Source organism: Megalops cyprinoides, chromosome 23 (assembly GCF_013368585.1).
Source record: "Megalops cyprinoides isolate fMegCyp1 chromosome 23, fMegCyp1.pri, whole genome shotgun sequence".
Taxonomy (NCBI): Eukaryota; Metazoa; Chordata; class Actinopteri; order Elopiformes; family Megalopidae; genus Megalops; species Megalops cyprinoides.
The window spans coordinates 6254547-6281530 of NC_050605.1; the positions used below are offsets into that span (position 1 = coordinate 6254547).

General features: G+C 46.9%; 2 protein-coding genes across 5 annotated transcripts; both read left to right on the forward strand.

The window, feature by feature from the left end:
• The first annotated feature begins 4739 nt into the window (after positions 1-4739).
• On the forward strand, positions 4740-12321 carry depdc4 (DEP domain containing 4). Its single transcript, XM_036518412.1, has 9 exons — positions 4740-4815; positions 6913-7330; positions 7986-8131; positions 8894-9089; positions 9398-9630; positions 9761-9903; positions 10636-10761; positions 11179-11257; positions 12122-12321. Exons 1-9 carry the CDS (start codon positions 4740-4742, stop codon positions 12319-12321), a joined length of 1617 nt encoding a protein of 538 aa, XP_036374305.1.
• A 2038-nt stretch (positions 12322-14359) lies between these two features.
• Positions 14360-26232, forward strand: scyl2 (SCY1 like pseudokinase 2). 4 transcript variants are annotated; one of them, XM_036517982.1, is made up of 19 exons: positions 14360-14459; positions 17354-17555; positions 17749-17906; positions 18181-18325; positions 18980-19129; positions 19272-19493; positions 19870-19986; positions 20549-20674; positions 20935-21111; positions 21761-21772; positions 21907-22029; positions 22271-22384; positions 22698-22830; positions 23032-23150; positions 23261-23361; positions 23500-23569; positions 23953-24042; positions 24183-24302; positions 24569-25186. In XM_036517982.1, the coding sequence occupies exons 2-19, from the start codon at positions 17379-17381 to the stop codon at positions 25184-25186; spliced, it is 2772 nt and encodes a 923-aa protein (XP_036373875.1). In that variant the 5' UTR covers positions 14360-14459; positions 17354-17378. The 4 variants fall into 4 exon arrangements, with proteins under 4 accessions (XP_036373875.1, XP_036373877.1, XP_036373876.1 ...); XM_036517984.1 differs by lacking the exon at positions 21761-21772 and having other exon boundaries at positions 24569-26232; XM_036517983.1 differs by lacking the exon at positions 14360-14459 and having other exon boundaries at positions 17379-17555; positions 24569-26232.
• The last annotated feature ends 752 nt before the right edge of the window (positions 26233-26984 follow it).

Sequence of the window (26984 nt, forward strand, 5' to 3'; positions counted from 1 at the left end):
TACTGTATGTTCTCTCCTACCCCAGAAGTTGGCAGAGATCACCTGTAACACAACAGTGCAGAGAGAGCTTCATCAGGGTTGTGAGAGGGAGACAATGCGAAAGTCTGTTGCCACAGTGATAGAGTTTGCTCACCTGTTCACAGTGCGCGGTTAGGGTGAGGTTGACGCAGGAGGCCGTCTGAATCTGCTGCCGGGTCAGAGACATCACAGGAGGGGCAGTCTCTGCATGCTGCTCCTGGTACAAACCAACCTGGATGGACTGGTTCCCAGGACCCTGCGGAAAGCAAACCAGCACCAGCCATGGTGGCTCTGTCTGCACACACACCTAAATGCATGCACCTGGAGCTGTAGTCTGCTGCAGGTTTTGAAAAGCAACCCTCCCCTCCCACGCGATGAGCTCACTTGTTGTGATAACTTCTGAAGCCGAACTGTGTAATAGATAACGATAAGGATCAAAGTATGAGTGGAACCATAATAGTTTTGTCTTCTCCAGCTCTTAAATATCATATCCAGAAAAAAAATACGGCTAAACAAGAATTTCAAATGATTTATTGTATTAATTTTTTTCTTCTACAGCTTAAGAATCCAGAGCTTCCCACCTGTAATGTCCACTCCTGTTCACATGACTGCAGACTCCTCCCCAGCGCCTTCTCTGTTAGTATCTTGTATCCATTTCCATCGGAGAGGTCTGAGCAGTTCTTGTGTATGGTCACTGAGTAAGTAGCCACGCCTAGCAAAGGCAGGAATTTATACAACACACAAGGATATGTCTTTCATATTTTAAAATGTAGGATTGGATTGCAGGGTGCTAATAAACCTGTCTTAGACAAGATGGAATATCTTTTTTCAAACTTTTTGCTTTATACATAAATCAAAACCTGCGCTACAGGTCCTCTAGGTAGAGGTGTTAGCGCTCTTCAGCTGAAAACACCCATCTCCTTTCCATCAGAACTCATGCTAACAGTAGTGATACAGTGATAATACTAGTGTCTCTTGTTAAAATGATCAGAATCTGCATGAGTCAGCACAAAGCACACCATTCCACAAAATGGACAAAAGCAGCAAAATCTCATCACTTTGGCTGCACACTCGGCTCTTTTATGCAAAAAGAAAAAAAAGACACCGTGAAATACACTATATGGACAAAAGACGCCCGACCATTACACCAACAGGGACTGTAATGACATTGTATTCAAATACATATAATTTAATATGGAGTTGGTCCCCCTTTTGCAGCTTCCACTCTTCTTGGAAGGCTTTCCACAAGATTTTGGAGTGTTTCTGTGGGAATTTGTGCCCATTCGTTCTGTAGAGCATTTGTGAGGTCAGGCACTGATGTTGGACAAGAAGGCCTGGCTCGCAAAGTCCGTTCCAGTTCATCCCAAAGGTGCTCGATGGGGTTGAGGTCAGGGCTCTGTGCGGGCCAGTCAAGTTCTTCCACACCAAACCCATCAAACCATGTCTTTATAGTCCTTGCTTTGTGCACTGGGGCACAGTCATGTTGGAATAGAAAAGGGCCTTCCCCAAACTGTTGCCACAAAGTTGCAAGCATAGCATTGTCCAAAATGTCTTGGTATGCTGAAGCATTAAGATTGCCCTTCACTTGCGATAAGGGGCCTACCCCAAACCCTGAAAAACAGCCCCACACCATTATCCCTCCTCCATCAAACTTCACAGTTGGCACAATGCAGTCAGGCAGGTAACGTTCTTCCGGCATCCGCCAAGCCCGGACTCGCCCATCTGACTGCCAAACAGAGAAGCGCGATTCGTCACTCCACAGTCCAGTGTCGGTGTGCTTCACACCGCTTCATCCGAGGCTTGGCATTGGACTTGGTGATGTGAGGCTTGCATGCAGCTGCTCGGCCATGGAAACCCATTCCATGAAGCTCCCGCCGCACAGTTTTTGTGCTTACATTAATGCCAGTGGAAGTTCAGAACTCTTCAGCTATGGAATCAGCAGAGCTTTGGCGACTTTTACGCACCATGCGCCTTAGCAGTCGTTGACCCCGCTCTGTGATTTTACGCGGTCTTCCGCTTCGTGACTGAGTTGCTGTTGTTCCTAAACGCTTCCACTTTCTAATAATATCACTTACAGTTGACCGTGGAATATCCAGCAGGGACGAAATTTCACGAACCGTATTATTGCAAAGGTGGCATCCTATCGCAGTACCACGCTTGAAGTCACTGAGCTCTTCAGAACGACCCATTTCGTATCACAAATGTTTGCAAATGGAGACTGTATTGATTTTATACACCTGTGCCAACGGGTCTGATTGAAACACCGGAATTCAATAATTAACAGGTATGGCCAATTTTGTCCATATAGTATATATTTATTTATAAACATCAATTCTTCAAATGAGGACAAATGAAATTTATATTTTATAAAGAACCCGCTTTTTGGGGGGTATTAAAAAATTGCCTTCCAGTGGATTTAATTTCTACACCTCATTTATCCTAAATTATGTTTAGTTGAGTGAAAGTGTATAGTTTCATGCACAAAATTCAAAAAGTTTATTCCGGTAGTATACACGTACTTTTTATTTACCGAGGTATGAAACCATACTGTTCAATAGGTTACAAACATGACTAATTTCACAAGTGAGGAAACATGAATTGCGCACGTTCGAAGTCATTTCAGAAAGAAATATTGCTGCATACGCACATGACTATTTTCAAATGTCGAGTGAACATAAATTGAGCAAGTCACAACATAGCACAATGGTCGGCTAAAGTAACACCAATCAAAATCCTATAGCTTGGCAGCGTAATGTAAAAAATTCCATTGTCTTCCCTGTAGCCTAAGCTAAAAAAATTGCCTTCCAGTGGATTTAATTTCTACACCTCATTTATCCTAAATTATGTTTTAGCTGAGTGAAAGTGTATAGTTTCATGCACAAAATTCCAAACTTAAAAAGTTCAAAAAGTTTATTCCGGTAGTATACACGTAGTTTTTTTTTTACCGAGGTATGAAACCATACTGTTCAATAGGTTACACACATGACTAATTTCACAAGTGAGGAAACATGAGTTGCGCACGTTCGAAGTCATTTCAGAAAGAAATATTGCTGCATACGCACATGACTATTTTCAAATGTCGAGTGAACATAAATTGAGCAAGTCACAACATAGCACAATGGTCGGCTAAAGGAACACCAATCAAAATCCTATAGCTTGGCAGCGTAATGTAAAAAATTCCATTGTCTTCCCTGTAGCCTAAGCCCGTATCCTTGCCGGTTTTTTTTTATTCTATATTAGCCTATTGCCGGTTATTATTATTATTTTTATCGGACAAAATTAGGCAACTTGCGCCACTGTTTGTGACCAATACAATACATTTTTATGTGCAAGTGTATATTTAAGCATCGATGCAAATTCCACTACAAATTACCATGAATAATTGGCGGAGCTCCGCACGCTCTATGATTTTACCTATTTTTTTTTCTAATTTTCAGAAAAGTTTAAAATGAATATATTTGAGGGGATTTAGATCGTTTTGACTGCTGTTCTGCAGGTTCTCTTGGTAGAGGTCTCAGGACTTCGACGGAAAACAGCCAGCTAGACTACTTTCAGCAGATGTCATCAGTGTATCTTCTTAAAATTAATCTGCACGATTCAACACAAAGCCCACCATTCCACACATAGGCCTACCTAGATAAAAGTAACATAATGTTTTATCTCTATGGTTTCACAATCTCTACTTTTATATGAAATGAAAAAGGCACACTGTGTAGGCTACTGTAGGCTAAGGATTTATAAACATCAGTTCCTGAAATTAGGTTTTATCAGAACAGTTTCACTCACCCTTTGCCAGGTAAAGACAAAAAAGGAAGATCTGCTGCATTTCGATAGGACCCGAATCTGTGGCAGTAATCCTTAGAAAAAAATTATCATTTCGCAGTAACGTGAATTTCAGCGAGACAGTTTCTCTTTCCGTCTCAGTGGATGTGGTTAATCACACTCTTCTTACGGAATTGTTGGCGCCCAGTTACCTACAAGCTGTGGTGTTTTTTTTTTTTTGAGTCACGTCACACTCAGTAAGCGTCGGTCTTAAATTCATTGTTCATTATTAAATTCATCATCAATTAGGCTAAATTTAGTTACTTTTTACTTTTATAGAGCGTTTTACTGTTTAAAATTAGGCGCAAAAGAAATTGTGAAAAGTGTATAGTTTACCATTGAAGGAAGCTATGTTTTTTTTTTTTTTTGCTTAAATGAATTTCAGTAGGCTATTTGTATTGTAGGCTACAGTATTTTGAACTTTCAACGAGCAAATAGATAGTAGGCTACATTTGTGTGTGTGTATGTATATTAGGCTACTGTTCTGTACCAAAAATAATTAACTTGCACAATAGGTTTTTTTTTTTTTTTTTTGAATTTCAAACACAGTAGCTGAGGAGCATACAGCCTTATTTTCAAGGTCAACATGACCCCCTACACCCACAGAAAATTGCTTGACGGTTACACGGCACGCAAATTCTGCGTTTAACTCAGTTGCCCATAGCCAATGGAGCAAACCATCTGCAATTGACAGCTGGGTAAGTTAGGCAAGTACTTTGTAGTTAACATTAAAATTTAAAGTTAATAATGATAATGCAACAGAGTAGACTAGATTATATAAAACCATTCAGTGCTTCCTTTAACACATACTGATAGAATACTAATCTTCAAAGGCCGGATTTCACAGTCCAATTGGATCAGTTAAATTTAGACCCTATGACGCAATTTCCGGATTCGTGATGGCGGTCGATTTGACTCCGAGGTTTAGAAGATTAAACAGCCAAACAAGAAGCATTCGAGAAAATGCTCAGATATGTGAGTAATTTGTGGTGATGTGTTAATTTCAATTTTCAAACGTGCCAATGCTTATTGCAGTTTATATGTTGCAGTTTAGCTAGACCAAAACCCCCAAGACGCTTGCTAGTTAGCGAGGTAATTTATCTGGTTTACCACAGTCAGACAATATCCCACCGGTTACAACTTAGCTAACTCCTTAGCCAGCCTGATTGTTTTACGTAGTTCGCTAGCTAGCTGGCAGCATAACTTAGCTATTCATCTCAACAAACTGTGTCATAACCACAGTCTCTTAGGACTTGTCTCTAAATATTGTGTTAGCTGGCTAGCGATAGCATGGTTATATTGCATGATCTGACGATTACTTAAGTAATCTAAGGGCCAGAACAGACAACCGGACTGGAAAGAATCGGGACGGGGAGGGCACTTGAAACAGTTGTCTCTTTTAGATCTGTAGGGAATGTCCCATCGACTCGGTTACTTTGAGGACGGAATACGTGCCACTTCGACCAGTTACCTGGCTAAATGCTCACAAGAGTTATGTCAGTGGCAACTTCGATCAGTCATGCAACTCTCGAACCAAAACCACATCTCTAAAAATACATACTTCCTTCCATAAACTTAATCTCACCTTTATATAGTCTAACACGAAACTTTAACCCACATAATATTAGGTTAATGTAATGTAGATATAACAACATTTGTAGTCCAGTATGCGTCATTCTGCTGTCATTGATTTTGGGGTGAGGGTATCCAGTTCGCCCAGGTAAATTACTCGCTTTCCACACTACTGGTTTAGATTACATACATTACGTAATTGTATATCAGCCTGTACACTTGCTGTAGTAGTAATAATGCTATTGTCAAATGGAGTTCACCAGAAATGAGGTAAGAAAAAAGTAGTCCCCAGGCACAAGTCAGTCTCCCTTGTAGTCAATGCATGAGATTTGTGGTGTATGAATAATTCCATACATTTTTAGGAGCACTTGACATGCTGGCTATATTTATTAACACTATTATTACTACAGATTGGTAATTGCCATAGAACAGACAAATTCAAGTGAGCAACATAGATTAATTAGCCACCGGGGTACCTCAGGGATTGGTGCTTGGCCCCCTGCCTCTCATCTCAGGCTTGATGAAGGAGCGCCACCTACAATTTAACCTTAAACGGTGCTCCTCATCATCCCAGCCAGCCCTTCGATTCAGCTCAACTCAACCATTTAGCTTGGCTCAAAGACACTCCATCCAGGTCTGCAAGGAACCTGGGGTTAGCGTTTGATGACTAGCTAAACTTCACTGACCTCATCTTGATGACTGCCAGATCATGCAGACTTGCGCTGTACAACATCAGGAAAATCAGGCCCTACCTATCTGACTATGCTGCACAGGTCCTTGTCCAGGCTCTTGTCACCTCAAGACTGGACTACTGCAGTGCTCTCTTGGCTGGCCTGCCTTCAAGTATGGCTGCGCGTCTGGTTTTCAACCTACCGAGAAATGCCCATGTTACAACTCTCTCTGTCTCCCTCCGCTGGCTCCCTGTAGCTGCCTGCATCAATGTCAAGGCCTTGATGCTTGCATCAAGAACATCCAACAAAACTGCAACTACCTACTTGAACTACTACAAGTGTATGTTCCACCCGACCCGGTGGTCTCGTCACATTGCGGCGCAAAATCACTACCCCGAGCTTTCTCCCCCGTACTTGTGTCTCTACCAGCTGGCTGCTACCTTGTTTGGCTAACTATTGAAACCTGGTCATGCAACACTTCTAATATTGTTGACTTCTTATATGGTTTTGTGCTTGTGCTGTACTCTGCCTCACTTGTAAGTTGCTTTGGATAAAAGCGTCTACCAAATGAATAAATGTGAATTATAAGCACTTGTCGGAAATCCTTAATATTACCATTGGAGTAATCCCGAAAAACATTAATTGTTTTCAGTCCAAAAAAAAAGAAGACCTCCAGAGGATCTGGGGGCCATGGTCTTTTGAGATGTTGATAAAAAAAAATTCAGGCCTTGTTCTGAATTTTCACCTTTGAGAGTTGAAGTATTGGGTGTTTTGGCCTGACAGCTGCTGCAGGCGATTTCTGACCGGAGTTTGCCCCCCCCCCCCGCAGGCTCCTCGGGACCCTTCCGCGCCACGCAGCTGTGGCGGAGCCTCATCCTGGCGCTGCACGCGCAGGTGGAGGTGCGGCCGCGGCGGAAGCACCTGCGCACGCACGCCGACTGCTTCACGGGCTCGGACGCGGTGGACGCGTTGCTCAGCCACCTCATGCAGAGCGTGGTCTTCTGCTCCAGCGAGGTGTCGCGCCTCAAGGCCGCCCGTCTCTGCCAGGCCCTGATGGAGGCCCGGGTGTTCGAGCCCGTCGGGGTCAAGCTCTTCCGCCGGCAGAGGGAGACGGCCTTCGAGGACTCCAGCTGCAGCCTGTACCGCTTCCTGGACCGCGACGCCCTGCCTGGTTCTGCTGAGAAAAGCAGCGCCGAAAAGAGTGTAACACCTGAGGAGGCTGGCTGGAGGAGAAGGAAGATGCCCAGGTCTAGCCTCAGCTCTTGTGTATTGTTTTCAACAGTCCATATTACTATGATTTTGCTGCTCTTATGGGTGTATATGTACTACATTAGTGGTATTTAGCAGACGCTCTTACCCAGAGCAACTTACATCAGTTACAATGTTGGATATTTACTGAGTCAATTGTGGGTTAAGTACCTTGCCCAAGGGTACAACAGCAGTACCCCAGCGGGGAATTGAACAGGCAACCTTTTGGTCACGAGTCCTGCTCCTTAACCACTATGCTACACTGCTGCCCGTTATTGTAATGTACTAAATCACAACAATGCTGAAAGAAATGCGCACAAGAGCACTGTCAGTGTAGCATAGTGGTAAAGAGCAGGCCTTGTAACCAAAAGGTTGCTGGTTTGAATCCCTGCTGGGATACTGCTGCTCAAGAGGATGTATGTAACATCAAGAGGATGTTATGTAAGTCTGGCTAAACTATGTAAAGGGAATTTATGAATTTTCTCAGGGAAATGACAGACTTAATGTCATAAATGTATGATGTTTTTTGATCACATGGTAAAGATGAAGCTTAGACAGCTTTATGCTTCTGTGCTGATCTGTGACTCAGTTGAAGGGTCCCATTTGGACCGCGCACAGTTGCTGCAATTGTGATGTCACCCTCTCCCACCCCAGACTGGATCAAACGACCATCTCCAACCCTCTGGCCGTGGAGTCCTCAGACAGGAGGGTGGAGAAACTGCTGAAGACCATCAACCTGCACCCGTCCTCCCCCTCAGCCCTGAGAAGATCCCCACCCACCAGCTTCCTGTCAAAGAGAGGTACAGTAATACTGAGAACCAGTTGTAGCTACCAGCTTTCTATAAAAGAGAGGTAATACCCAGAACCAGACCTGGTCGTCAGGTTCTTGTCCATGTGAGTTAGCTAATCCACAGAAACAGGCTTTCCCACCAGTGTCAAGAATGGTAAAACCAGGGTTCTAAATTATGCCTCCATGACCTCCAATTACATACAATATTTCTTTAACAGAAGACACAGCAGATATCTGTTAGGTGGTGTTAAAGCCAACTTGGAGGTCAGTGGATGGCTCAGTCAGCCTGAAATAATTAATCATTTGGAATCAGTTTGGAAAAATGGCATCCTGGTGGGTGAGTTGGGAAGTTTGTCCGGAACACTGAACGATTCTGTGTCTTCTTCAGCATGTGAGATTGAGAAATCAGCTTCTCCATTCTGAGATTATAAAATGTGATCATAAGCACGCTGGGGGAAGAAGTCAAAGGGGTTTCTGTGGTAAGGCAACACTGAAGATAAAAGGCACACTTAATAAACCCAAGAGATGCATGAATAAGTGATTAATCAGGCCCACATGGGCAATCTGTTTTGCTAATCTGCCAGCTGTTCTTTTGCAGATAACGTAATCAACTGGTTCACATAATGAGCAGTGAATGGAGCTGCTGGTCTATTTCTGTCTAGTTAGCTGCTGGTCGCTCTGCTGCAACCCACTGGTCTCTCTCTGTGCTGTGAGCAGCTGTTTGGTCATTTTGAGCTTAGCTGGTGTCGCTGAGTTGCTCTGTGCCCCCCAGTGGTGGAGGAGGTGTGGAAGCAGCAGACACTCCTGCAGCTGCTGCAGGTCGTCGAGCTGCCCGTCCTGGACAGCATCCTGATGTCGCCGACCAAGACTGAGCCACAGAGGAGCGCCCCCTTGTGTAACCGCGATGACCTTGTAATCTCCAACACCTACCTGGACAGGGAGGTCACCCAAAGCCTGAACCTCCCTGAGTCAGTACCAGAACTGCATAACACATACAGTACAGTAATTGTATTGCAATTGAATGAAGTTTCGTAGTGGGATATTGTTGCATTAAACCGCTTAAGTAACAATGTAACATGGCAGACATACCTGTTGACTGTTGAGGCATGTGTGTCGCATTTGACTGGTTCAGGGGTCATTAACTTACTGTAGGTTTCTGACTTTGAGTATCTACAGTCTGTGTGTTGTATTTCTCAGTCCCTTCTGACCCTCTCTTGTAGACTGACCTGTGCCTCTGGTTGTCCCCTTTTCCTTTCTGCCCCCCCCCCCCCCGTAGACTGGACTCCTGGCTGGCTGCGGCCGCTGACTGCCTGGAGCACTTCCCGGACCAGCTGATTGTAGTTGCGGGGGAACATCTCCAGCAGGGTGGCGCTGTTGGGGACAGCAGCCTAGGGCCACAGAAGAGGCTGCTCTTCGACACCATCGCGAAGTACTACAGCGGCCAAGAGAGGGCACCGTTTCTCTCCGGCCGCCACCTTGACATCCACTGCGCCATCCTGGAGCTGCTAGGTGAGGCCGCTGTCCGCCACGGCAGACACGCAACATTCGCCCACAACGTTTCCCCACGTTCACCTGATCTGTGTCTTCAAGCTGCTGCCGCTGCCGTGTTCCCGCTCTGAGGCCCCTGCTTGCGTTTCAGACCGCGGGAAGCGGGAGGACGCCCTCACAGCCTCGCAGCTGTGCCTGAGGCTGCTGGAGCCCAACACCAGGGACGAGCTGCGCAGCCTGCTGGGCTTCATGGCTGCGGCTGCGCAGCCAGAGGCCGTCCGGCTGCATAAACAGGTGCCATTCTGAACCCTGCGGTATAACTGGCACAGCCCGCTGCCATGCGACACGGCTGTATTGGGTACCGTGCACTGTGGTGTTGGTTGTTATAACCGCACCCCTTACACTTTAAATCTGTCCCTAACACTCTTCAAATGGGTTTGTAACTCTGATCACAGCCCTGCAGAAATGGGCACTGCAACTTACCCTCACCTCCTCACTGCACTGATACCGACCACTGTGCTGTACCTTTACCCTCTACTTGTCCCACTGTTTCCACTAGCAACACCCACCTCTGTAAGAGCTAAACTTTAAGCATAAAGGCACAACCCATCCAAGTTGATGTCAGACTACTCTGTTATTCTTAAGTGAATGTTATTCTATAGAACATAATCAGGCATGGAGCATGGTCACATGATCAGCACTGGTAGAGATGGATCAGATGCAAAATTGTCTGACTGACTTACCCCAGCACACAACAGCTGAGGTTGGCTGGATTACCATTACATTCACCCACAGCCACTCACAGCATCAAGTCACAATAGCTGAAAAGATTTTAAAACTCCCTGTGAGAACCATAATAAATTGGCTTCAACCTTTTAGCACGGTGTCAGACAGCGTAACAATTATTGCAATAATAAAAATGGTAATTGAAAATTTCATTTAGTACTGTATGTCTGCTTTGTAACACCTGCACGAATATGGGACTTGAGCTGTATGTCCCTCTTGTGTCCCTCTTGCTGGAGGCAGGCAGACAACCGTGTGACGGTCTGCCGGACCTTCCTGAAGGCCATTGTGCAGAATAATGTACTGACCCGGGCTCAGAGCGAGCAGCTGGTTCTGTTTCTGATGGACAGCCAACCGCACCTCTTCAAGGTAAGGGCCTTCTTACCTGTTCCTCCTCACAGGTTCCCAGCATTTCTACAGAAATGACATTATATTATTGTCATTTAGCAGACACTCTTATCCAGAGCAACTTGCATAAGTTAGTTTTATCCATTTATACAGCTGGATCTTGACTGTGGCAATTGACTGTCGATGAAGTACATTGGCCGGGTGTACAACAACAGTGCTTCAGTGGGGAATCGAGTCAGCAACCTTTCAGTTACGAGCCCTGCTCCTTACTGCTATGCCACAGTGCCGCCCTATCGGCGCAGAGCCAGGTCTTAAAGGCAGGGTTGCCTTTTTTCTGGGAATACGTTTTATGTGAATTGCCATGCTGTCATTGACGTACTTGATGAATATATGTACGTAATATATGTTAGATCATCTTTTTTTGATGTAATGAAACAGACTCCAACATCATTGATTGAGGCCGTGCGCAAGAGGCTTCAGTCCTTACAGCAGGGAGGGGATCTAGACACAACAGCGAGTAAGTGTGATCTGTACTGAGTGGATCTAGGTGGGGCAGGAACAGAGAACAGGAATTGGAGAATTCTGATTTAGTTCTGTTTTGTAGAGGAATGTGTGATTCTTTCCTGTCTGTGAAACCATACCTGCCTTTATCTGAATCAGTGTGACTGTGTTTTGACCCATAGTGGAAATGCGTAATTTTCTAGGACATCCTGGTCCCTCTTTGGTCTCTGCATGTGGTATTCATATTAGAGCTGATGTTATTGAGTAGAAGCCTGGAGAATACTTAATTTTTATGGTGTGTATCCTCCTTCTGATCAATATGCTGCTATTCACAAATCACCTTTGAAGGACCTAAGCACTTAGCATCTAAGCATTGTCACATGTGGTTAACAGTTTCCCTGAATCAGAAGTCTGATAAACCACACTGTTTCAGTAGCTTTATGAGAAAGCAGGCACCAATGTTATGTGCTTTCCTGTGTATATGTAACAGGTGTGATATGTCTGTGTGGAAATTACATAATCTCTGTTCAGCAAGGTTAGCTCCTTTGTGAATAGAATAACTTCTTTCCACCAGCAGACTCCAAAGGGAAACGCTATGCTGTTTGTTCAGGGATTGATCCAAGCACACCGTGTGCAGCAAACCCGGGTCAATTTTTACCGGTGCACATTGTGAAAAGCGCAAAGCCAGCGAGTGTAAAGAGTGTAAAACCAGTGACGCTGTTAATCCTTTAACAATTTTTATGCTGTACGTGCCACTAATCGTTCTGATTTTTTAAAATGAGAATGTTTAATAAAACAAAGATGTTTCACATTGTTAGTCTGGTAACAGCAGCGGTTGCTGCAGCTGTATAATTGCAGTAATAGTAAGGCCATTGTGCAGCGTTCTCCTTCTGCCAGCGCGTGACGGTGCAGCAGTACGAGGACCAGAGGGAGAAAGCCACGCTGGAGAGCCTGAAGCAGCTGATCCGTGCCATCAGCCTCAATGCCTCCCTGCCCTTGAGGGAGAAGAGGAGGCTGATGAAGGACTTCCAGAAACACCACCCTGTGGTCTTCCTTCAGCATTTTTCCAGCACCTTGTAGGGGGGGGGGGGAACAGCGCCATCTGGTGGCCATGCCCAAGCGGTACTCCAGCACCAAATAATGTTCATGGATAGGCTTTTCGCTCTTTTCCTCTGACCAGACACAGCAAATGCGCTTCTGATCGGTGTAGATGTTCTATTTTGGAGAGTTACGAAGAATTTGACAAGGAAAATGTTAACCTTGGAGGAGAATGATATTCCATAGTTAGTATAGTTCCATACCATTAGAGCTGATGGTTAAATGTTTAATATAAATAAGTAGCACTAAGTCCAAACACTGTAGCTAAGCTGCCAACTGCATAAGGTTAAGTGCAATAGTGTTTAATTACCTTAAATTAACTGATAATTTGTTTGTTTGTCAGTGCCACTGTTAATGTGTCGATGTTCTCACCTGGGTGACTGTACTATTGGGTTCAACAGCTAGTGCATGGTTTTATAGGAGAGGGGGGGAAATGGTGTACTCAAGTGCTTTATCATTGAATCTCTATGCTACAGCAGTGGAGCATCACGGGTGGAAAGAGTGGTCTAGCATCTGCTGCATAAAAGGGTACCAGCTGGGCCACCGGACTCGCATGACTGATGCTTCTACAAATGCTGGCTTTCTTTGTAAGAGCACCCTCAAACTCAAGCAGGGTTTGTGTTGAGAGAGTGATTTTCATGTATGTACTTCAGTTTTCTAACAGTTAGGCCTTTTTAGGAGAAGATTGAAAGGAAACAAAGGAGATGGTTCTTCTGACAAAGTACCTGACATTTGTTATTAATAACTCCACCATTTGCTAACTTCGGGGCATATTTCTGCTTAAAACGTAAAGGAATTCATGTCTCCCAGTGGTTATGAAAACCACCCTGAAAATGTAGCTCTGTAATGAAATATGAACAGTAAAACAGAGAGGTGAAGTACGTACCATATTTTACGGAGAAAAGGGAACATTGTCAAAGTAATTTTGTAGTTTCGTATATAGCAAAGCATGACTGAATATTTTGATTATTTAAAAAGAAACTGACAAGCTGTATGCATTTAGGTTTGTGGGTGTTTATGGCATTAGGAATTATTGGCAGTTGAATCCAATTTGTTGAATGTTATGACTGGAATTTTGATGCAGCTGCTGAAATGATTTGAGAAAAATGACATGATCACTGTTAGAATTCAGGTTAAATTTGTTTGGTTTTCAGCATTAATACTGGAAGGCACTTTTAAAATACTTGAAACTAATGAGTGTAATTTCACAGGTAACACGTGTTAATAAACTTTTAAGTGTATGTTGGCTGTTATTGATTTCGCTGTGAGATCATCAAGTTGATCATGTGAGTCGACTGCATATGCACTCATAAGTACCCGCACGATCAGAGCTGGAGCAGACAAAGTTTAATATATAGCCATTTATACTATCACATTTAATATACAATTAGCGCATACGATATTTCCATTATGACCTACGATATCACGCAATCATCATTACTACATTTCCTAAACCAAAAGGCCTATAACAAGGATGCATGTAGCCTATAGGCCATATTGTTGAGCACCAGGACTCCAGATAAGTTCGTGACGTAGTAAGTTGTAGCATCGCCGCAAATAAATGTGTGTATATTTATAAACCAAGGCATACGTCCACAATTTTATGATCACATAAAGTGTAATTCAAAGAATATTGTCAAACCAAATCAAATAAAACCCTTCTTAATAGTATGCTTATGCACTGTCCAAAATACATTTTAGTGTTCACTTCACCACAGGATGAACACTCTTGACCCTGGTCTTGAAGCGGTCAACCCGCAAAAACAACCATAGGAACGCACATTGGACGCGCAGTCAATTGTATGACTAGACTGTCTCGCTGGTCACATGACGAATGAAGGGTGGAGATGAACAACCGGTTTTATTGAAAGAGGGCAACGCATTTGACCACCATTGGCTCATTGAGCAAAATAACCAATGATAACGGAATACGCTGGATGTCTGTTTAAAAAAACAACCCTGAGACCGTCGTAGGATGTGACGTTCACCGGACAGGTAGAAGGCAGTTTCTGTACGCTGGTAGACATGGAGGCAGGGGTCTACAGCCGCTGCTGATAGTTTAATAGACATAAAACACCAGCTGATATCAACAAGACACTGACACCTTATTCAAGACGAAGGTAAGCCTGATATATTTTTCCTAGAAAGGAGCGCCCATACGCCAAACCCGAGAGGCTTAAACATTTTGTTTGAAAGTGACGTCTGTAGCTAACTAGCTACAGAGCTTGCCGAACAAACCAGGCAGGTGCTGACATCCGAAGGGCCTAGCTAACGTCAGCTAGCCACGGAGGTGTTAAATTCTCAAGAAATACACAAAAAGGCGTTAGCTAAATGAGGTAGCTAGCTAGGTACTCATAATTAAGTCGAGTATTTGCTGATATAACGTTTATGGTTTTCTGTAACCTTTTAGTAGCCTGTCGATTACACATCCGGAGATGTGACAAAACTGTAATAACATTGTTTTGCTAGCAAGTTAGCTAGCCGGCTGGCTAAATGAGTCAAAGCCGAAATGTTTTTTCCCCCTTCAGTGTAGTGTCATCTGTTAGAATGGCTGCCTAATCAGAATGGTGTAAATTACAGCATTGAGTTTGGCATTTGGTCATTCCTTCATTTAGTTAATCGTCACGTTTGAACTGCTAACTGTTAGCTAAGTTAGACTACCGAGTCTACATCAGTTGCTCTTCAGGAAATTGCAACAAGAATATTTGGGAGTTGTTAGCTGGCTTCTTGATTGTGCAACACTAATACCGGTATAACACTAGCATAGCAGTGGCATATGTGCAACAGTGGTGCTGTAGACTAAATCATACAGTGCTACAAACAGGCTAGGAACGTTACAGAGCATTAGCTATATCACGAAGGCAGGTTGGTAACAGGTTGAATTAGCGCGGGCTAGCCAGCTAACTACCCATCTACCTGCCCGTTTAGCCGTTTGGCTAGTCGGAAATAGATCCCGATAAATGTTGGTTGTAGCCGGGCTGTCATCCAGTACTTAATTTGATCGTTAAGTCATATTACTTCCACTTTACCAGTGCCTTTATTTGTGCCACAATGTCCACCCTTTAATATCTTTGCAGTAGCTATTTTCGGCCAGTGGTGATGTGCCTCCGTCCAGCTTAGGTTGGCAAGGGTGTGTGGAAGAAGCATTAGCTTTCGGTCGTTTAAAGACACGTCAAAGTAATTTACATTTACATTTACATTTATTTATTTAGCAGACGCTTTTATCCAAAGCGACTTACAAAAGTGCATACAGTAGGTACAGCGACAGTACAGGCTAGTAACGTTACCTACACTGTTTCGGCGTTGCCTGACTAATATAGAGGAATCAAATTGCCGTTGTAACGATACTTTGAGACTTTGCATGTTTGTTGTAATTGGAAAATTTGTTTAAATTGTTTTTGAAAATTAAAAAAAATGGCATCATTATTGAAATGCATGCAGCGAAAGCGATTCTGGCCTTGCCTCACTGAAATGCAGGGGCACGTTCAGGGCACAGTAACTGGCGTCTGAGACTGTGCCCACGTCTCCGACGCCAGAATGAGACGTGGTAGAACCCGGTAGAATGGTATGACGAAGGGATTCCTCTTTAATGCTCTGTATTGGAACGGAATGGAATGAGTGTCAGCTTCCATCAGGAGCCTAGACTCTCATTCATAACCAAGCAGCAAGGAGTCCCCAATCCCACTCATTTACCCATTGAGGGACTGTCACACGTATCCTCACCTGCCCCCCTCCCCCCCAAAAAAAAATTCCTGTAGGGTTGCTGTGATTGCCTTTCCCTCGTGGAAAGATTTCAGCATGTGACAGAAGGGGCAGTTAATGTGAATCACAGCAGCTCACTTTTAGCTGACAGTTTGAGTCATATGATCTTGATGAAGGAAACCCTCCCTGATCAGTTAGTGGTGGATGTGTCTGTGCATTTTGCTAATTGGGTGTTGATCTGTATCCCAGGGAATGTCTCAGTCCTGTTTCAGGACAGGCTCAGGACAGACAAAGAAATGTGAGCCTTGGCTGTGAGAGAAGATGGCAGCTGATAAATCCTGCTTTTTTTGACCGGTTTCTTTTCTCCGGCCAAATCTAAGCTTTTTGGTCCGTTTTCATATCCAGCACAATAGGAGCAAAGACGGCCTTTTCTGCGTCCGCCTGATTCAGACGAGACCTTCGTTTCTGAGTGTGATTAGCGTTGTGCAGGCAGTAACCTTTAGAGCCTTGGAAAGCCTGTTAGACTGAGCCCACAAGCGTGTGTTTGAAATGTTAATACAGCCAGCCTGAGAGTCATTACTGCGTGGCTGTAACAACGGAGCTGAATTAAAGGATACTCAGCCGGGTTTGAAGGGTGCCTGGGAGGGTTTGTGATTGTCAGGGAAGGGGATCGGAGTAAAGACTCTCTGTTTTATTAAACCCTCTCCTCCTGTCGTTCTGGCTCAAACTCTCCACCTCTCCTCTGTCTCGTCTCCTCCCTGCCCAGCCCTGATTTGTCACAGTTCGGTGCTCCTCAGATAAGGCTGGCCGCTGCTGTGTGTGCGTCTGTGTGGGTCTCTGTGAGAGAGAGAGAGAGAGAGGGACACGCACAGTGGGAGGGTGAATATGTATGTATGCGTTAGAGGAAAAAACTGTGTTTGTTCGGTCAGAGGTGTAAGGTGGACCTTTTTGTGGATGTCCTATGTGTTTTTTAAGGGAAGGAAATTTGCGTGTGTGTGCGTGTGTGTGCGTGTGTGTGCGCGTGTGTGCGTGTGTGTGCGCGTGTGTGCGCGTGTGTGCGCGTGTGTGTGCGCGTGTGTGCGCGTGTGTGCGTGTGTTTGTTTCTCTCGGGGTTATAGGAAGTTTGGTGTTCTGTCTTCAGAGAACCGGGCACTTCCTGTCCATACTAATTTGTTCTCAGGTAGCAGGTGACATTCTGGTGTGTTCTCCAGCAGATGGTGACATTCTCTGGTAGATGGTGACATTTTGATGTGTTCTTCAATAGATCAAGCTCTCAGGTGACACAGTAATATTCTCACATGTTCTGGGGTAGGTGCAGCTTGACCGTTAGCCAAACCATGGAGTCCATGCTCAACAAGCTAAAGAGCACCGTCACCAAGGTGACCGCAGATGTCACCAGTGCCGTCATGGGCAACCCAGTGACCCGCGAGTTTGAAGTGGGCCGGCACATTGCCAGTGGTGGTCCGGGGCTGTCATGGAGGATCTACAGCGGGTCCAAGAAATCCACAAAACAGGTAGGAGACCCAGTTCAGTGTAAGGCAGACACAGATAACCTGCCTGTATTGATAAAAAAACTAATATTTATTAAGTTTGTTATATAGCATGGCGTTGCAAATAAGTAACTTCATTTCCGTAGAATGAATTTGCATGACACCAGTATGCTGTCCCTGTAGGAGTTGATAACAGCATAGTATCTCTGTTTTTCAGGAAGTAGCTGTGTTTGTTTTCGACAAGAAGATAATTGACAAGTATCAGAAGTTTGAAAAGGACCAGATCATCGACTCCCTGAAGAAAGGAGTGCAGCAGCTGACCCGCCTTCGACACCCACGCCTGCTCACAGTACAGCACCCCCTGGAGGAGTCACGGTGAATAATGCGCCCACACACACACACACACACACACACACATACACTTCTTCACCCCCTCACTGCCCAGCACCCCCCTGGAGGGGTAGCACAGTCTATTTTCTGATTAAAGAGACCAAGTTGCTCTGAGACTGCTTTCCCACCCTGACTACTGTGCTGCCAAACAGGATCAAAAAGGCCGGAGTCGTTTTTGTGGATATGGTCCCTGAATAATACATGAGTCTGGATGCAAAGTAAGAATGACTCTCTCCCTCTCTTTCGCTCTCTTTCTCAGTGACTGCCTGGCATTCTGTACAGAGCCGGTGTTTGCCAGCCTGGCCAATGTTCTGGGTCAGTGGGAGAACCTGCCCAGCCCGGTTCCTACAGAGATCAAAGAGTACAAACTGTATGACGTGGAGACCAAGTATGGCCTACTGCAGGTGAGACTCCACCCTCTCACCCACATGTAGAAAGAGTCCACCAATCACAAACAATGCTGCCTGTCACACTCATACCACAAAACACTGATCCTTTACACTGTATGTGGCCCACAGGAAATGATATGAATTGTACACAGAACATACTCTTTACCCAACACAGATGCTGCTAACCAGAGTGACTTACATGGCTGACATTCTGAATATAATCCTTTAAGCAGCTGGATATTTACTGAGGAAATTCTGGCAAGTTTCTTGCCCAAGGGTACAACAGCAGTGGCCTCCCGGGGAGTTGAACCATTAAATCTGCAACCTTAGGGTTAAAAGCCCTGCTCCTTACGGCTATACCGCACCGCTGCACTTGGATAATGTTGGAGTGTATTACTGAGGCATCTCGCTCAGCTGAGAGCGCAGGTGTTTTATCCATTAAAGGCTGTGAGCTGTTTTTAAGTCTCATTTAAAATTCATCACACCATGCCACGGTGTGGAGTCGCAGTCTTCAGGGCTCCTGTGGAGCTGTTGAAAGGAAATTTGTGTCTGGTGGTATGGGGCTTTTTGAGTGCTTTCTCTGTCTCTCTGTCATTGTTCTGGTTATACATCATAGAGGGCTAATGTCTGACTCTGCGTCACTCCTCTGTCTTTCTCTCTCGTTGGCAGATCTCTGAGGGCCTGGCCTTCCTCCACAGCGGGGTAAAGATGGTCCATGGGAACCTGTGTCTGGAGAACATCATCATCAATAAGAGCGGCTCCTGGAAGATCATGGGCTTCGACTTCAGCATCTCATCCAACAACCCATCAGAACAGGAGGTGAGACATAGCGCTTTACCCAGGCTGATTGGTCCAGTGCCTGACTGGGGTGGGTGGGCTAGAGAAGAGTAGGAGGGTATAGACAGAGCGGTGTGGTTGTCTCTGCTTAGACTCACCATTCTCTCATCTGTGTGTGAATCAGCCGACCTACACATGCAAGGAGTGGGACCCCAACCTGCCGTCCCTCTGCCTGCCTAACCCGGAGTACCTCGCCCCCGAGTACATCCTGTCCGTCAGCTGCGACTCCGCCTCCGACATGTACTCGTTGGGCGTGGTCATACACGCGGTCTTCAGCGAGGGGAAGCCCGTCTTCCAGGTTAACAAGCAGGACATCTTCAAAAGCTTCAGCAGACAGCTGGACCAGGTGAGCCTGACCGCACCGCCTCTCTCTCTGGCCTGCATACTCAGCACATCTCCAAACTTCACTCTGTACAGGTTTGCCATGGCTTGTGGCCATGTTCAGTTTGTTACATTATATCACATTTGCTTAGCAGAAGTTCTCATCCAGATCGACTTGCGTAGCTTCCATTTTTACATGCTATCCATTTGCACCATTGGATATTTCATGAGGCAGTTTGGGTTAAGTGCCTTGCTTAAGGGTGTAACAACAGTGCCTCATCTGGGTATCAAACCCTGCCCCTTATATAGGTTGTGGTTATGATCAGGTTATGGTTGTGTTGTGGTCATGCTGCGGTCGCGTTGCGGTCCTGTTCTGACTCGTTGGTACTGTGCTCCCCCAGCTGAGCCGGCTGAGCCCGGGGGCCCTGACCAAGGTCCCGGAGGCGGTACGGGAGCACGTGAAGATGCTGCTGAGCGTCACGCCCAACGTACGGCCCGATGCTGACCAGATGACCAAGGCAAGTGGCAACCATGTCTGCCCCTGTGGTCATGTGACTTACACTCCCCACCCTCCTCACAGAAGAGTGACCAACCCCCGTCCAGGGCCTGACGCAGCAGCTGCAGCAGCCGTCCTCTGACTGTCACACACTGGGGAGAGGGTTCGAAGGGAAGGATGTGGCAGCCACAACACGATCCAGAAGCCACATTTCTACTGATATTGAATTATTGTCTGTGGTTGTAAGCATGTCTGCATGCAGGGATGTTATTATTACAGTACTGAAACACTAACAATGACAGTCGGCTGTGTTTATATTACAGCAGTGAAGTCTGCAGTGGTAGTCTGCTGAAACAGAGATTGTCTGTTCTGTTCATTTTACAGTGTTGTACACTGACAGAGACAGTCTGATGTTTATATTAAAGCACCGAAACACAGAGTGATTCTGCTTCCTGTGTGCCTCTGTCAGTGTGATCAGCAGAGGCATTCATGATACATTGTGAACGTAGAGGTGTTCATTTTTGGAAACTGTATTATTGTTATGGTGGATTATTTTGTGAAGTGCTGGTGTGTTTTGGTTGCAGGTGCCGTTCTTCGATGACGTGGGAGCTGTGACTCTGCAGTACTTTGACTCGCTCTTTCAAAGGGACAACCTGCAGAAGTCCCAGTTCTACAAAGGCCTTCCCAAGGTCCTGCCCAAGTTGCCCAAGGTAAGTTGTGTACAGTCATTGGCTGCCAGGGGCAGACATTTAACTGTGATTGGCTGAAAGGCTATTTGAGGATTGACCCTGCATTGTGAACTCTGATGGTTCATTTATATTTGATTGGAAAAATAAGAGATGCCTTTGAAAATATTTGTCAGGCTGGTATGAACTGCGGTTTGTGTGAAATAGGCTGTTTACCCTGATCTTTGACCTCTGTCATGTGGCGATCAGTCCTACTTCTGAGCTTTAACCTCTGTCACCCTCAGCGTGTGGTGATACACCGGATCCTGCCCGCGTTGACGTCTGAGTTTGTGAATCCGGACATGGTTCCGTTCGTCTTGCCCAACGTGCTGCTAATCGCTGAGGAGTGCACCAAGGAGGAGTACGTGCGTCTGATCCTGCCGGACCTCAATCCGGTCTTCAAACAGCAAGAGCCTGTGCAGGTACCACCATAACTCACCACCGCTATCCCACACAGAACCGCACAGCTCCATTCTCTCCACCCTCTCAGGACCAGACAGTTCCACTGTCCTCACTCTCCCAGAAACACACAGCTGCACTGTCTGTACCCTCCTACAACCACACAGCTCCACTCTCTACCTAGTAGCGCTGAACCACTCCACCCCTCACTGTTCCTAACCAACCGAACACTCACCACTCTCATCATCCATCATCCATGCCATGAAGTTTGTAACTTCAACACCAAGGAGAAAACTAAATGCTTCAGGGCTCAGTTCCCACAACAAACAGCTGATTTGAAAATGTAAACTAATCACATGCTGTGGGGTGTATGTGTGTGCTTGTGTGTAAGTGTGTGCTTGTGTTTCTCAAATTATCACTCCCTAAAAATGTAAACAAATGTAATGGTTATTGTCCACAAAATGCATGATCATTGATCTGTGAGTTGAAAGAACGTCCAAAAATGAGGAAAGGAGGGGAACTGGAGGAAGAGTCAGGAGGTACATGAAGCAAAACTGACTTTTCCTCCCGCCCACTGAAATGCGCTGGTGCCACAGGGGTGGCTCTGGTGGAGACGCTGCTTAACTCAGTCGTGTTGCTGTTTCTCTGTGTGTTCCTTTTCCATGCTCCCAGGCCGGTAACATGGTGAGTGGCGTAGCCTTGTGCAGTGATGCATGCAGTGTTGACGTAATAAGCGCGCCTTAACCTTTGCTTGTCTCTGAAGCTGCCGCGCTGCCCGTCGCGGGCCCCACTGTCAGCAGTCCCCTTTCTGCTTGCAGATACTGCTGATCTTCCTGCAAAAGATGGACCTGCTGCTGACCAAGACTCCGGCGGAGGACATCAGGAACAGCGTGCTGCCCATGGTGTACCGCGCGCTGGAGGCCCCCTCCACGCAGATCCAGGTGAGCTGGGGTCTGACAGCAGTACTGTAAAACGAGGAGCTCTTGGAGGCAGTACTGAAGTACAATGGCTGAGGCAGAACAGGGCAGACTCAAGGTCTTTGTAATGTAAGGAGATTGTGAGCTGTGAACATGCCGATGGAGGGTGGAAAGGTCTGTCCGGAGCAGGCAGAGGGGTCAGTATATCATCTCTCAGTGATCCATGTGCACAGGGTTTTCTGACCCCCCCCCCCCCCCCCCACAGGAATTGTGCCTAAATATCATCCCAACCTTCGCCAACCTGATTGACTACCCGTCCATGAAGAACTCCCTGATCCCACGCATCAAATCCGCGTGTCTACAGACTTCCTCCCTCGCGGTGAGTTGCTCAATAATGACCCAAGACCTGTAGCACCATACCAGTCTCTTCCCACAGCAGCCATTTTGCTGTGCTGTGAAGCACCTCATAGGCCACGCCCCCTTGCAACCCACAGGCCCTGCTCCCTAGCAACCAAAGGACCCTCTCTGCAGTGTCCCTTGATTCATAACACAAAGCCTAGCTTCCTGTGTCACTAGCCTCTTCCACCCATATACTTATAAACAGCTGCTCATGCTTGGGGAAGCTTTCAGTGGGGCCAGCCTCAAATGACCTGCATGGTGCGCCTGGATAACTGTTTGTGTCTGTTGTCTAGGTACGAGTAAATTCCCTGGTGTGCCTAGGGAAGATTCTAGAGTACCTGGATAAATGGTTTGTCATCGATGAGATCCTGCCTTTCCTACAGCAGATTCCTTCCAGAGAGCCTGCTGTGCTCATGGGGATTCTGGGTAAGATCTTCCCACTCATTTACATACAGTTTTAGGCCCGCGTTTTATTTTCGCAAAGGAATTGCTGGATATTTCTCCACTGACCAGTACAGTGCAGTAGAATAGCTTTAATAGTGAATTCTACCCTACAGCAGTAGGATAGCTGTGGTTGTATCTTCCTGCAGCAGCAAAACAGCTACACTAATTGATTGTTCTCCATAGGGATCTACAAGTGCACCTTTTCTCATAAGAAGCTGGGTATTCCCAAAGAGCACCTTGCTGGGAAGAGCCTTCCTCACTTGGTCTCCCTCAGCATCGACAACAACCTCAACCTTAACCAGGTGAAACACACACTCCCACATGGCGAACTGCACGTGATTTTCAGTTTAATCCCTCGTAGTCGTAATCAGAGATGTCCTGATCTGGATATGTTTTTTTTTTTTTCCCCCAGTTTAACTCCTTCATGGCCGTGATCAGAGACATGCTCAGTAGGATGGAGGCGGAGCACAAGACCAAACTGGAACAGCTGCATGTCATGCAGGAGCAACAGAGGTACCTGTCATTCCTCTAGTCTGTAGCCATAGAGATATCAGCTATGACGTCGGTCTCGTAGGGAAGTTCGCGTGAAAGGGGAATAACGCCTCTGTTGTGTGAGAGTGGTGACTCAGAGTCCTGTGTTCCTCCCCTCAGGTCGCTGAACATATCCAACCAGCTGAACCAACCAGAGGAGCCCAAGACCAGCCCGAGCCCCGTCAACCAGGTGAGAGCGCGTCGCCCTGGCAACATTGGGACATAGGTCATGACAAACACCCCAATAATAAAGCGAGAAGTCATTCCAGATGAGATATTTGCCTCTCCAGCCCCCTCCAAAGCAGTCATCTGTATGTAGATGTGGTTAATGGGGCGAACTGGTTTACTGATTATATGCAGTGTTGTCTCATCTGTTAGAATGGAGTGTGTATTGGGCACCTGCTTGTGGTTTGCGCTCATTATGTATTTGTGTATTCGAGGAAGATACGCGTCTCAATGAGGAGTTGTCTAATGTACCTTTTGCTCTCTCTCACACAAACACACACACACACACACACACACACACACACAGTGATATGTGTGCTGGATATTGAGGCTTATCTGTTTCTGCAGATTGACCAAATCTTTGGAGGAAACCCTGTGAGTAGCGCACCGCAGGGGAAAGAGAATGGATCGTCTGTCACTGCATCCCAGCCGTCCAGAGTAAGTACTGTCTGTGTGCCTCTGTCTTTCAGTCAGTACACCGTCTGTCTGTGTCAGGGTTTAGACTGAGTCTGTCTCCCTGTGTCTGCGTGACCCGTTTCTGTTTGTGTAACGTCTCTCTCGGTCCCTCTGTGCTCCAGGTGTCTCTGACCCTAGAGGAGAAGCAGCGTCTGGCGAAGGAGCAGGAGCAGGCGGCCAAACTGAGGAGCCAGCAACCCCTCGCCCCACAGGTCATCAAACCAGCCACGCCCACCTCCCAGGTAACTGACCACACCCGCCACTCGTACATAAAGCCCACACAGGCAGTCACAAGTAAGCTGTTGTTCACCATTCTGGGTGGGATGCAGAGCCCTCTGCCCACCGTGTCCCCCTCCTGCCAGTGTTGTCATTCCCAGTGCTTCTAATATTGTCTTCTTATATGGCTTTTTGCTTGTGTTGTACTCTGCGTCATGTGTTAAGGATAAAGGCTTCTGCCTAATGAATAAATGTAAATGTAATTATGATTTTGTTTCTCCATACCTGCCAGGCAAAGGATCTGACCAGCAGCCTGCTGAACAACATGACGTCACTGAGCAACCTGTCACTCGGTGCCGGCACCAGGCCGGGACCCACGCAGGCCGGGACCATCTCCTCCGGCCTCTCCTCAGCGGCCCCCATGGGCGGGGTGGGCGCCATGGGAACCATGACCAATGGCTTCGGCTCCGGGATGGGCTTCCCGTCGCCGGGCGTGAATATGGGCGTGCGCCCGGCGGGCCCCGGCATGTACGGGGGCATGGCCACCACCACCAGCACCCCGAACTTCTCGGCGCTGTCCCAGAGCCAGCCCAGCAAGCCGGACATGTCCGCCCTCGACTCCCTCTTCACCTCGCAGAAGCCCAAAGTCACCCTCAACCAAATGGCCCCCATGTCCGCCCCCATGTCGGCCCCCAGCCCGTGGCTGAACCAGTTCGGCGCCCAGCAGCCCCCGCAGGCCGCGCCCCTGCCCATGGGCGGGGTGCAGGGCGGCTTCGGCGTGCAGGCCAACCCCTTCTTCAACCCGCAGAACTTCGCCCAGCCCACCCCGGCGGCCGCGCCCGCCATGAACCCCGGGGCCGTCCGGCACAGCGCCTCCGTCAACAACGACCTGAAGGACCTGTTCGGATAGGTGTCCGTCGCGCCGCCCGCGCGCCTGTGCTCTCTCAGCACTGACACCGGCGGGGGAGGAAGCTTAGAAAAGAGGGGTGACTTTGGGTGGACGGAAACGCGGTGTCGTTGATTGAATCCAAGCGAGGACCTGAGCTTATTGATAAACATAACGTGATCTGATCGAGAGGGTGGAAGGTCGGTTCGGACTGTGGGTGGGGAGTGCGGAGTGGAGCCTCAGCCTTTGGCACCGCTTCCTCTTCAGATCTCACAGGGCAGAAGAAGACCTCTCTACCACATCTGATCAGATACAATATCTTAGCCACAAACCCTTTTAAATGCCTTGTAGATCAACAAATCATGTGCTTAGGTATAATGTTTGATCACAAACCTGAGGTTTAACTACCGTGTCCCATTAGTATTGCTGGGGTTTAGATACCATTCCCACCTACTTCCCTGGGCTGTAGGTTTCCATGCCTGATCCATAATCTTGTGGTTTAGGTACCATCTCCAGCCCATACCTCTGGGGTCTGCTCTGAATCCCATCAGTAGCCCTGAGGTTTGGGTCAAGATGGGTTGATGAAGTATTCGTTGTGCTGTAGATTTTCATATCAACATTTTGTGGCGTACGAGTGGGTACGGTTAGACTCCCGTAACCACGGCAGACGCAGACAGCAGACCCTGACCTGCCTGCCAGTCTCCATAGCAACGGGAGTTCCCTCCCATCCCTCCCTCCCTCCAATTCGTTCGCTCTGGACCACCGCCACGTGGCATCTCTGTTACCTTTCCTTCTCCGCACCAAAGCAAAGCTGTCCGAACACTACAGCATGACAGACCCGCAGACCTTCTCTCTCTTGTGTGGACGCAGCGGCCTGGTTACTGGTTGTACACGTTGGGCAGCCTTGCTCTGAGAGCCCCACCAGTCGTGCTGCTGTTCTTGGCAGCTTTGCTTTTGAAGGTAGAGGGCGAATTTTGTTGCTGTTGTCAGTTTACTGGGACCGTTTGGTGTGGCCCTGGTTGTGTGGCAGGCACTCTCCTCTTGCTCTTCCTCTTCCTGTTCCTCCTCCTCCTCTCTGTCCAGCGCCGTCGGTTTCCCTGCTGAGTGAGAGGGTGATTGTCAGTGGCCTCCTTGCAGAGTGTGAGTGACAGGGTGAATCCCATCGGCCTTGCTTTGAGAGAAGGAGATTGCATGCATTTAGTTTGCTTGCGATGTGAGAGTGAAAGGGTGAGTACTGTTGACTTTGCGATGTGAGAGTGAAAGGGTGAATGCTTTTGCATTCTTTGTGCTGTGAGAATAAAAGTGTGAATGCTTTTGGATTATGGTGTGGGAAATTGAGAGGGTTGATGGGTTGAGGGTTGACTTCTTGGCTTGGGAAACAAAGCGAGTGATCTGCATATAACGTGGCCATGACTGGCTGGTCAAACAGAAGCTGCCATGGCTGTACTTTGAGTTTCTGAAGGAAAATATGTGGTGTCTTTTTTTTTTTTTTTTTCCCTTTTGTGTGTGTGTGTGTGTGTGTGTGTGTGTGTGTTTGGGTGCACTGGTGGCCTCTTTGCAGAAGTTGTCTTTCTCCCCCTCTCTGCTCTGTGTGCGTGTGTGTGTGTGTTTGTGTGTGCGTCAGCCTTTAGTGCAGCTTTGTGGGTCTCTTCCCCCTGTGCTGGTTCTGTATGCAGCTCTCTGCTCCAGCGTCGGTCTGCAGGGCTCCCCCTCCGTCAGACGGGTGACGCTCTGTGTAGTCGCCACAGCTCACGTCTCTCCCGCCCACTTAACGTTACAGGCGCCCTATATCACAGTGAACGCAAAGAGGTTTTAAAGGTAT